Source organism: Dreissena polymorpha, chromosome 2 (genome assembly GCF_020536995.1).
Source record: "Dreissena polymorpha isolate Duluth1 chromosome 2, UMN_Dpol_1.0, whole genome shotgun sequence".
Lineage (NCBI taxonomy): Eukaryota > Metazoa > Mollusca > Bivalvia > Myida > Dreissenidae > Dreissena > Dreissena polymorpha.
Window position 1 is genome coordinate 4,926,605 of NC_068356.1, and position 12,905 is coordinate 4,939,509.

General features: G+C 32.1%; 1 protein-coding gene across 4 annotated transcripts in view; it reads left to right on the forward strand.

Moving 5' to 3' along the window:
• The window catches only part of LOC127865683 (mucin-like protein), a 208,320-nt gene that overhangs the window by 14,267 nt on the left and 181,148 nt on the right, over positions 1-12,905 (forward strand). The window contains exon 1 of one of the 4 annotated variants that reach the window (XM_052405616.1): positions 12,459-12,701. The exons of the other annotated variants lie outside the window; for them this stretch is intronic. Coding sequence (XP_052261576.1) covers positions 12,614-12,701 — 88 coding nt within the window. The 5' untranslated portion in view covers positions 12,459-12,613. Of the gene's footprint in view, positions 1-12,458; positions 12,702-12,905 lie in introns of those variants that run through there. 4 annotated transcript variants of the gene reach the window in all.

Below are 12,905 nucleotides of genomic sequence, written 5' to 3' on the forward strand. Positions count from 1 at the left end.
GGATTAATCAAAACAAGTCGGTATGGAATGTTTTTTTGCTTTTAATCGAATAAAAACACATTTTTTGAAGAATACATTTAACATAAACATTATATGAGTACAGTTATCACATGGTACATGTAAATGTATATGGTTAGTATTATTCTTATATGATTTTGTATACAATGGATACAATGTATATTTCGGCAATATACCTACTCTTAGTAAACCGGAACTCTCTGAAAACCGGACGAGCAGGCCGGTCCCCAGACCATCCGGTTTACAAAGAGTCTACTGTGTGTTCTTGTTGAAATAATACAGAATGGATCTACCTTATGGAATGATAAATGCAAATCATATAATATAATAACAGATTGATTTTATTTAAGGTCAATGATACATAATGTAAAGTCTCAACCTATATTTAGGATGATTGTACTTGATATATTGATCCTGTACATCATATATAACTTTATGCTTCATCGGCATGCTGTAATGTCTTGTTGAATCTCTATAAGAAAGTTCTCATTTAAAATATCCTAAATCACTCCGTAACATGACAAATCGACTTAATATATTTGCTTTATATTGACATAGTAGTATACATGTACTCAATAATCTAGATTGTGTACGTATGTGATAGTCAACACTTTCCATTTATGCAGAAGAATAAACTCATAAACTTAATGTCGCTGTTTCAAATGAAAAACTACATGTAGCACAATGAGCACGTTGTTCAATCCGTTTTTTATGGTTTTAAAAGGTTCCGTGTGTTGTTGAATTATTTGCAGATGAAACGAACTCAATTGAGTATGTTGCTGCACTGCACATGTTATTGTATTTTTGAACTTACTATAGATTAAGTTATTATTTTACCATTACGATTGCTAACAGCCCCCTGCGTGCACAATTATGGAAGGGAACGACCGCCAATATTATTCATCACCAGAAATGTTGCACGTGTTGAGTATTCAGCTCATTGTTTTAACAAAGAATTTTTTAAATGCAACATTTAATATATGTTTTGCACAATTGTAAAGTGTACAATGTTGCATGTTCCGATTTTATAAAATAATTAAAAACAAACATGTAACTTCTTAAACTACAGATCTGAAAATGGAGAAAATGCATATATAAAGTCTACATCTTCATATACCATATATTGTAGTCATGATAATAATTAAAAGATAATAGATCCATCTGAAAGTAAGTTGATGACAAACTACATTAGCATGTTGAATATTTTCTAAGTTGTACGATCGGTTTTAGTTATCTGCTACAAGTCAGCATCTAATAAGTGTACACTATACAATTGTACAGAATACAAGTTGACGAATCACAATTCAACATTTTACAACGCATTTTCAAGTCAACCGGTGTTAGGGTACAACTTGTCATTAGAAGTAGCCACAGGTGTTAAGCGCGTGGCCAAGTCGCTTAAACACTATTAATATGTAGGTATCTCTTGACACAGGAGAATCACTTACATCAACATTTTATTTTAAGTCATTAAGTGCCTAAATGGCGGTCGATTTCCGTAAACTATGTACCACATATATATATATATATATATATATATATATATATATATATATATATATATATATATATATATATATATATATATATATATATATATATATATATATATATATATATATATATATATATACATGTATATATATATATATATATATATATATATATATATATATATATATATATATATATATATATATATATGTTTGGTCAAAATAATGAAAAATGTGTTTTTTATGACATATTGATAGTGTTAAAATAACTTGCCCACGCGCCCAAAAACTGGGCACCAGAATAATCATTGTTTACATTTACAATGGTTCCCGGCCCGTAAGCGAGGCATTGGTTCCTGGCTGAGACGAACAATAATTTTGTCGCTTCCAGGGCGTTTAGATTACAGTCTTTACAACTGGGCAAATGTCAACTTGTGACATTGCAAGATGTAAAGATACGCGATGACTAATCTAGACGTGTTTACATGCTAACAGTCGAAATCAGCAGTTCGTTAAAGTTACTGTTGCAAATTTGTATACTTTAGCATTCACCATTGTAAAGTAGCGTTAGAGTTGTGACAAAGTTTTGTGCGTTGTGTATGCGATTTAAAAATAAAAGTAAATCTATGTTTAACATTTTGAACATTTAATTTTTGATTCATTGAACAGTATTAATTGGACAATGCACAAGATGAACATTTGAGATGTCTCCATCTTTAAAATTAAAATTGATGGAAATTGAAACATTTAACATCAAACATTGTTTATTTGAACGGATATTATTTGGCATGTATGTATAATCTATAATTGCAACATGGAACATATTAGCTGAATACTCAACACGTGCAACATTTCTGGTGAAAAATAATATTTGCGGTCTTTCCCTTCCTTACACAATGTGTAGCGTTTTAATACTAATGTGTTTTCAATCTCTTAATAGAACAGGCCACATGTAATCGACTGTGCACAGTGAAGAAGTTATATACCATCTGATATATTGATTGCGAGCAACTGATAACAAAAACGATCTCATTCAGACGCAGTCTGATTTGAGAATGAATGGCTAAATAGTTTTTCTATCAACGTTCTTTCAAATAACAAGTCATATCGGTCATACGATTGCAGGACATTGTGTTCCTTTTACAAGGAAGAATGTACCAATATTAAGAAAATCGTGAACAATAAAGTTAACGTATATGTTTTGAAAGTACATGCCGTTGATTATGTTATCCAAATATGCTCGTGTCTGCATAAAACATGCGTTTTGTCGTGAAATATTATACATCGATTATCACTTGAAAGTTCATTCTCAAACCATTACTTATGGTTGATGTTTATTTGGCGCGGAATTTCAACTGATATGTTGTTCTAAGTACCATGTACAGCACCAACCAAATTTAAATATAAACAACGATGTCATCTTTTGCTTCTAGTGGATGTAAATGAATTAATTAATACCATCTCTCATAAAAGCACGGTTCTTCACATGTTCTCTTTTCTCATTTTGCACAATAATCAATTGCACGTTCGGTTTTTCATTTGTTTTTTGCACTTTGCATTTTGTTCAAGTCTTTTTCCAATTGTATTATTGTTCACGGTTCATTCTGCTCCATTTTCTTGTATATTTCTTTAATTTAATTTTTGAGGTGAACCATACACATGTTTTTTTGTCATAAACATCAGAATGCATTTTTCATTACACGCTTCATCACCATCATCAACAGCATTTTCAACAGCAGCCGCAGCAGCATCGTCGTTATCATCATCATCATCATCATCATCATCATCATCATCATCATCATCATCATCATCATCATCATCATCATCATCATCGTCATAATCGTCATAATCATCATCATCGTCATCCTCCTCCTCCTCCTCATCATCACCATCATCATCATCATCATCATCATCATCATCATCAGCATCATCATCATCATCATCATCATCATCATCATCACCATGATGATCATCCTCATCATCATCATCATTATTGTTGCCGTCGTCTTTGTAGCCGCCCCATTCTTAGCCGTCGTTATTATGAAAATAGCATAATTCTCAACATCCACCTCCTCCTTTCCTCCTCCTCATCAACATCATCATTATCATCATAATTCTCATCATCCATAAATATTTTTAATGATCATACCATTATAATATTCTTGATTTTTCCCACTTCTGCACAGATCATGCGAACACGTGTAAGCATGTTGCTACTTTATAAATTGCATTGTCACCATGCTGGCTTAAGTGCATACACAATGGGAAACTTTTTATGATAAATTGTTTGTAACCTCAAAATGGAACATTCGACAAGACGCGGCTGTATGGTGTGACAAAATTTCGATATCTTATCTGGGCGTTGACGTTGACCTATTTGATCAGAAAGACGATCTAATTCAAACGCAGTCTTATTTATGAATTAAAGACGCCGTTTTCATCTCTGAACTTCCTACAACAGTAAGAGTCTTAATCGGCATTAAATAGTGTTCGACATTGTATGTCAAGTACCCGGAAGAAATAACTTGACCACAATCAAACATCGTGAAAAATGAAGATACAGTATCATTTCTGTTATCGATAATATATGTAATTAATATAGATTTTACAAATAACCTTAATCAAATATAATCTTCATGGTTATTCTCAACCGTTAGAAATGCGTTTTTACATGGTCGGTGTTATTTTCCACGAAATGAAAACATCATCGTTTAAAACATCATTTGCGCACAAACCAGAATTTCACTTTATAAACTCTTTAATGTTAACCTTTCCGCAGTTTGCATGACAGCATTAATACCATACCTTACCAGTTACAACACAGTTCTTCAGACTATTTATTTCATTTTTAGAATGCTTGCTTTTCTTGTGTATTCCCCTTTATTAATGATACGTTTGATTGTTGACTGTTGTAATTTATGTCAAATGCTATCGATGTTTTCCTTTTCCATACTGTTAGAAATCTTCAAAATTGTGTTCTGCACTATTATAAAGATTTCTTATACCATCATTCCATGGAAGGATCCTTCAAAAAACATATTGAAATTGTAAATTGTTTTATCCTGTTAACGTTCACTTTTAAAAGACGTACACGAATACATTTTATTTCCTAAAATAAGCATTATCAACTGAGAGTCGGATACGCATATCATATATCTATATTATATACAAGTGTTACACATTTCACAAATCGTATGCACATTTAATTGACACTTATAAACAGTGCAGCATACGGGGTAAATTTATAGGTTAGAGAAAATTATATTTTCATTGTAACATCGCTATCAAATAACTGAGAATATGAATTTCGTTTAAGTTATTTATCTGTCAAGTGGTACTTTAATTCTCCATTCCCACAGCCATGCTAAGAATAACAACTCGATCACGGGACGTCGTCGTTTTAGTTTAAATCTCGATAGACATTTGTCATATCGGTATATTTTGACAGCGAAGCGGATGTGTGAAACTGTCGACATGCAGGATACATGGCAAAAGTTGTGCCTATTTAAAGGAGAAAAATATATGTGAGACTCGCGCTATGAAATAAGATTATTAGTTGACCGCCGGTAACTGTCTCGCAAATTAATGTTTGTAAACCTAGGCATAATACGGAATTTAAGTTTGTATTGGTTTATATGTGCTCATATTGTAAAATAAATTTTGTTGAAGATTCTGGTTTGAAATTGAATAAAACAATCGACCCAATTTCCGACGTAGCATTAAAATGCTCTGACATTATTCCATACATGCGGGTTTTATGGTTAAGTGGTGTTACAAAAAGCATATACACAACTTATTGCAAATCAACAAACGAACCTTCAAAAACAAAATATTGAAATTCTTGTTTATCAGATTTACATAAAACATCCGCGACGAACAAGTTATACATTTTAAAGAAACGTAAAATAGTTTAGATTGAAATAGAACAATTTAATAGGGCAAGAATTAGTATTGACATAGCGGAATCAGTGAGAGACAAAATTGCGAAAGCATTCGGCCTGTTTCCAATATTTGTGTTTTTATTGACTGATCCAATGAAAATCAACCAAGCGAACGCTGTAAACATCGGTAAGTAAATTATATTCGTATCTCAAACAAGAAGCAACAATATCTATAGCTGACATTCTGAGAAGTAATAGGTTGTGTACATTTTGCGGATGTTTATCCCATATTGCATTTAATATTTCAAAAGACTTGGTTGTACACATTCATATTATGAAATGATAACGTAAGTGTGTAGTAACAAAATGTAACATACATTTCTGTGTTTTTGATATTGTGTAGGCTAAATTATTGTCACTTATGAATACAAATACCCGAGTATGTTTGCAAACCAATATGTTGGTATCACATTATGCTAATGATTATACACACAACATTAATATCTTTTATCCCACTTTTACAGCGAAATCGGTTGACGTCATCAACTGCCGAACCGGGACTACTTTTTCCCACGCACCTCGTCGCCTGTATTTGCCAAGTGCATCAATAATAAAAACAATCTCAAATGTTTGTCAATCTTAATGACCTTAAAACAAAGGAAAGTAGAAAAAAAACGTGTTTTTTTGTCATTTATTTTTATTAAAACCTCAAGTATTAGGTAAATTTAACACTATGCAAATAGGTTCTGTTGTTGTTGCTCCCCTTTGAAGAAGTCAGTGCGAGTTGCTCCCCTTTGACCGTAGAAAACAATCGTCTGGACCAAGAAATCCTGTGTTAATTTACAAGCTGTACTCGGATATGCATCCATCTGATTTTTCTTCAAAGCATCTTTTCTACCTGGCAATACGCACAAATGACACTGCATCCCGGTGATTCTTGCGTCAACAATTGGGTGTCAACAAGTTAGGTCAGATGCTGAAGGCCATGGCAAAAGACTCCGGCTTTCTCAAGCACAAGAGAATAACGAACCACTCAGTTCGCAAATTCCTGGTCCAAAAATTTCGAAATACAAATATCCACCCACTGAAACCATGGCAATAACAGGGCACAAAAATGTCCAGTCCTTAACCAATAATTCCAACATATCTGTTGAACAGCTGCAAAAGTGTTCATTCTTGCTCAGTCCAGTAAATGTAACAATCCAACAGATTCCTCTTGTTCACCTTCACGCACCGAAACTATGGCCGAAATGCAGCCTAGACAACCACTGTCTACCGTCGAACAAGTTGATCTTGATGTTCGCCCCACCCAGTCACTTCACGGTTCACCAGCGTTCGAACAACTTTGCCTCACAATTCTTTGGTGCCACTTTCAACATTCAAAATGTTAATGTATATAATTAGCTTAAATCCAAGTAATCTTTGTTATTTCGTCACGAAATAACCACATATTATAACAAAGAAGCAAATATTGTGCACCTCGTGATCGACTCGATAGTTTGATATCGAAAGTGAATTGTGTGTGGTGTTAGGCTACGTTGTAAACAAATGTAGTTCCTTGTATATAACAACTTAATGCCATATTGATATCATAAAACTTAAAGATTTGCAATTCAATATGATTAAAATTGTAATTAATAACTCTCGACACTTTGTTACAGAACGATATTCTGATTTAAAAAATTGATTATTTGATCAGCGGTTATTTTTGGAAGGCGGAGTAATACACTGACCTTGGTTACACTACAGTCATTATCAAAGTACGACAAACACTCGTGAAAACTTATTTTGTTTAAATAAAAAAAGTTAACTGAATAAAAAGTGGGATAAATAGAATAATAGGTCAGTGTTGATTATAGATCAGGTTTATCATGCTCGGCACGAAAACGAAAAAGCACTCGCCAAGGCTCGTGCTTTTTGTTTTCTAAGCCTCGCATGATAAACCTGATCTATAATCAACACTAACCTATTATTCTCTATATTCATATCTTATCTATTTTGCAACGAACCGATTATGATTAATTGGCGATGTACATACACACGCGTTAAATGATTAGTTTGAAAAGACCAGTTGTAATTTAAATATTATATGAAAAAACAACAGCACTCTATTGTGCCGCGTGAACATATATTGACTAATGCGACGTGTATTTACACGTCATATGCCCAAACTATGATATAAATGTTATTGGGATTTTAAGTTGTATTTTGTTAAATTTAAACAAGTATAATAAGTAGAAAACCAGCAATATAAATTCCTAATGGAATACACGGTCCGGCCCGAGGTATTGAGCTCGGCTTTGAATCGGCCGTTCTATGTCTATGTTGACATTTTGCTTTAACATGGGTGATTGGTTATTTGGATTGTATTTATTCTTGGCCCTTAAGCCATATTTCATTATTAATAATAAACAAAGTAATTAATGCAATCCTTTTGTTTCAATTTCGGGTAATATAAATCTGATATTGACAGGTAAGAAGAGCTTGCGCTTAGATAGAATTTATTAAATAAAATCGTGACGATCGACGACAATTTTTAGGCGGCACACAATAACGTCGTTTTGAACGCAGGGTTCACTATTAAAATAAACATTTGTGTCCGTCATGTTGTATGCCGTTTTAAACTATATCGTATCCTTTTCATAAAATATGCATCGTTTGAGGACAATGCAACTGTGGTTAATCAGGATAAATATATTTGTTATCAGCTTTGGTTATTCACCTGGTTTACAAACCTCATTTCTATCAGGAAATTTCGCACGTTTATTTTTGTAATGAGGAAACAAAATAAAAAAGAAATAGTTAATCTTTCGTAATATATATATTTATTTTTTGTTAATTATCATTACTTTATTTTCATAATTATTGTCATCCATATCATCACACTTGTGTATTTTGCATGTGGCTAAAAAGAAATTGTATGCTTAAAAGCTAATAAATTGTGTTGTTGTTGTTGTTTTTTTTGCACATATTAAAGTATTTTACCCTCACCACTTGGAGTCCGAGCAAAATAAACAAAGAATTAATTAATTAATTTAAATAAGGTATCTATATAATACATGTATATGCTTTTTGCATAATATATGTGTATATCCACAATTCATGTCAGTTTTCGATATTATTTCCAACATTTTTCATTACTGATAAAAATAATATATATGTACATTCGTCTTTATATATTATATTGAACGTTTGCAGGATTCACAAATTTACAATTCGAAGATATATGAAAGTTTCTTAAATGAAGCGAATTCAATGCTTATTTAATGGGGCACACAATAAGGTTTTAGTGAATGCAGATCCTCTATTCAAGCAAACTTTTTGTCTTTCATATTGTTTATCGTTTCAAACAATAATAAAATGTGTCCGAAAAAATCCATTTTTCGTTTATCAAGATTAATATCTCTTTTATAACATGTTGACAATCAAGAGCATAAAGAACTACATCCAAGTAAGGAAAACGAAACTGTTTGTTAAGGATGATAAATATTTCATTTATAAACCTTTCAGATTCAAGCGAAATACGTATGACATATCTATCCTGAAAATGCATCTGTTCATTTATCTTCACAAATATTTTCTTGACGACACAAGTGAGTATCAAGAAAGGCATGCAGACGAGGAAAACTATTGATAAGCACCCGGCGTTGTTTGTGTGATTTTAATACTTGATTGAAGGTCTTCAGATGACTTCTGTTGTAAACACGGGTCTTATCTCAACAATCAAAATGACTTACACAAACCTCTCGAGCTAAGCCTTTGGTTTCTTATTATCGGTCAATTGGCCTTACCGCAGAAATAATCACGCGACTATGAAGCATCTAGTGTAAATGTCAGATTTTGTCTCCATAAACATGTTGCGAACGTCCAGATATTGTTTCATAAGAATAAGTAAATTTAAATTAATGGCATCGCAAAGAAAACATAGCATGCATTAAACAAAGACCAGGTTGCTTCGTGATAAATGATCAATATCCCGACTGCATACGAATCTGTGAAGTAAACATGTGAGTTAAAGAAGTTTGAATTATATTTCGTTGAATTGATGTTTTTAATCTCAATAACACAAACATAGTATTGCTGCAGTCAATTGCAATGTTATAGAAATATAACTTATAGCAAGTATATCCAATTCTATGATAGCAAAACACATACGGCCGACAAAAAATGCATGTTACAGATTTAGATTTTTTTACATCCATTAAAGTAGTGTGCTTGTACCATCCAGAGTATGGTAAAAAGAGTTGAACAGATCAATTATGGTTTCAAATAGTTTACTTTTTCTGAAAAAAAAACATTTTGTATCTATTTGGTTTTAATAATTAAATTAACGTGTGTCAATAAATTATCAATTGTAACGGCTTAATATTACCCGTCACATGATGTGTCTTAGCTATCTGTTTGAATCAACATCGGAATGTGACAAATACTGCAACTCGGCGTTACAGTGCCATTCATCACAATATATTCAATGATTTTTTAATGATTTTACTTAATGAATCGCTGTTTGATATGGAATGAACAACACGTTGCCCCAGTCATCGGTCTTGGTAATTGTGTTTTGCAGTTCAGAAGGTGGTCCTTCATGTATGGATTTTGCTCAGTTTACCATGGCTATAAATAATATAAGTTGATAATCAGATTAAAAAAAAACTTTTTTTACAATAAACGTGCAATCTTTTTTGTAAATTTTGGAGTTATTTTAATACATGTTTTAATTTCACTGAGATGAGATTTGATGTTCAAAGAAGCATACAGTTGTGTAGTGCTTGCTCTTAAGCGCCCTTCAAAAACATGCTTTGATTTTGATAATTGATTGGTTATTTATGTAACATATGTTCATATCATATTCTATTTTAATTTATTGGTTCCAATGTATATAGATCGTTTTATAAATCTAGTTTAAGAATATCGTAATATTAATTCACGTCTAGTAACAAAATCCCCGAATAACTGTTTGGTTGAGTTAACCTGCTAAGGGGTATTAAATTGACAAAAATGTGAAACACTGAATTTTTTATCACGGTCGCACCCAAAGTTGAGATTACGCTGTGAGTGGTTACCGTGTCCGTCAGTCCGCAATCCAGTTATCCCCGTTTTGAGTGTGGGTTATTGGTATATCTTTTCAAAAAGTTGTAGTCCATCGTATGACTCAAGATAAATTTCTTTTTTCCGATTAGCTTTGTTTACCGGTAAGGACAAACATATAACAATACGAGTTCTGTATGTTCTTCATATGCTTATGTTGAAATATGTAGCATGCGCTTAACGATGTAAGTAACATACTATTATTTGCTTAATATGGACGAGGCTCTCATATGATTGATATGCGACAACACATTTTAGTTCAAACATTTGATATACTCTTTATGGATGCAGTTTGAAAATTGAATGTCATGTATTTAAAGGTTTTTTGTTTAAACGATACCAACTCAATCCCATACAATATTCTAAACGGTATTTTTCGGAACAATTTCATGATTTTCGTTTTTGGGACCAATGAACTATTTCTCATTATAATTAGGTTAAATGAAAAAAAAAATATAGAAAACTGTACGTGTCATTCTTTCATTTATATCGTCAATTTATTTCTCAAGTTGTTCATTTAAATTTCACGAATGCACTCACGCGTCTACTCACGCAGGCACGTTTGCACACTCACACAAAAGGCAGATAAATGCAAACATTTAAGATAAGGTTAAGCGTGGTTATTAAAAACATGGTAACTAATCTAACATGCGTGGCATTCGCTGAGATAACCAAATACAAACATGTTTTCAAATCTTTAGTCATTTTAAATGCAACCAAAGCTCAAGCAAAAAAACAAGTGAACGAGCTTATTGCTTTTCTAAATGAAAATATTGGTCTTACCTCTTTTCTCATTTAAAGATAAAAACGCTAAAACGTGTTGGTATTTGTCTTTATCGAAAAAAAAAACTTCTGCAGTGTTTACGAACTTTTTTTGCATTTTACGCAATCTAAGTTTCGTCGTATTTTTGTGGTTTGATGATATTATCCCATGTATGCAAGGCCTGGTTTCAGGAATGTCTAGCCCTTTTCTTGTGGTATTACTCTCACTGATCTGCCAATACATATTTGTATTGAAAATTTTCCCTCAGCTGACATAATTATGTTTACTTTATACATCTGTATTGATCACCGCTGCTTAAGGTCACTGTTACGTGAACACACATGGAGCAAATAGACGGATAAAATACAATATATTTGTGTGCGTCAAATAAAAAAGGATTATCCTAGTCCATCAAGGATCAGCTCGAATGAGCTTTTTCTATTTTCTTCATGTAGCTGTTATTGGTCGAAACCCATGACGATCCATGATCGTTTAAGATAACCTAATTTCGCTCGCTTGGTTCAAACGCAAAAGTTAGTTAATCCAACATTATTGTAATGTTCACGAAGTAGTTTCCATTACAGGATCAGAACCAATTTTCATATTTTGGTATGTCTGATACAGTTTAGTATTCAGACATTGCTTACATTCCCTGAAAATTAAAAACTTATCGCGCTTCAGAAAAACGCCCGATTTGGGGCTGAAAGATTACATGTATCATAATAATAATGAACATCCCATCAAATTCAAATGAGCAATCAAAAAGAAATAATTGTTAGTAGATAATCAATCTTGTCTTAAATATGATATCATTCTAAAGTAAGCTCATTTCCTTTAAAATCAATCATAATATATCTTGAAAATTTCAATGTGTAATTTCTGCAAACGTTCCATATATTGAGTTGTGTATAAAAATATATTCATTTCAGGATAATTAATAAAATTAAGTTCGAAAACTAAAAAAAACATACGTAATAAATGTCTTTTGTAAAAAAAATAATTTATTATCAAAGTAAGAATGTGAGCACCTTACGGGAGAATATGAATATTTTGTTGAATATTTATGTTATTAATCTGTCCTTTTAAATCCAAGCCCCATATTGAACTGATAACGACTTCATCACAAGACGCCCTCATCTTAGTTAAATCGTTGAAAGACAGACAGTTGTATCGACACATGCTGATAACGAAGCGGTAGTATAAAATTGATTTAATAATAACTGACCAAAGATGTGCCGTGTTAACGTGGCATAACAAAGAAACTTCATAATCAAACAAGTAAAACGTTTTGTAGAAATGTTATTGTGTTCAGTTTGATATAGAATTTTACAGGAACTAGTATTGAAGTAACAGGAATCGTGAAAGTAGGAATGGCGAAAACACTCGGATTGTTGCTGATATTTCTTTGTGGATTGACTGATCTAATAACTGTCAAAAACGTGAAAGCTGATAACATCGGTGAGTAAATTATTTAAGTTTCAATAAAAAGAATAAATACATATTTATAATAAATCCTTAGAGGAGATAAATGTTGTATATAGTGTGAGGACGGTTATACAATTTTGCGTTTCAAAAGATTTAAAGGGAGATCATACGATTTTGTCAAATATTTATGATTTTATATAAAATGTGTAAAAATTGATTATACATTGATTTCAATAT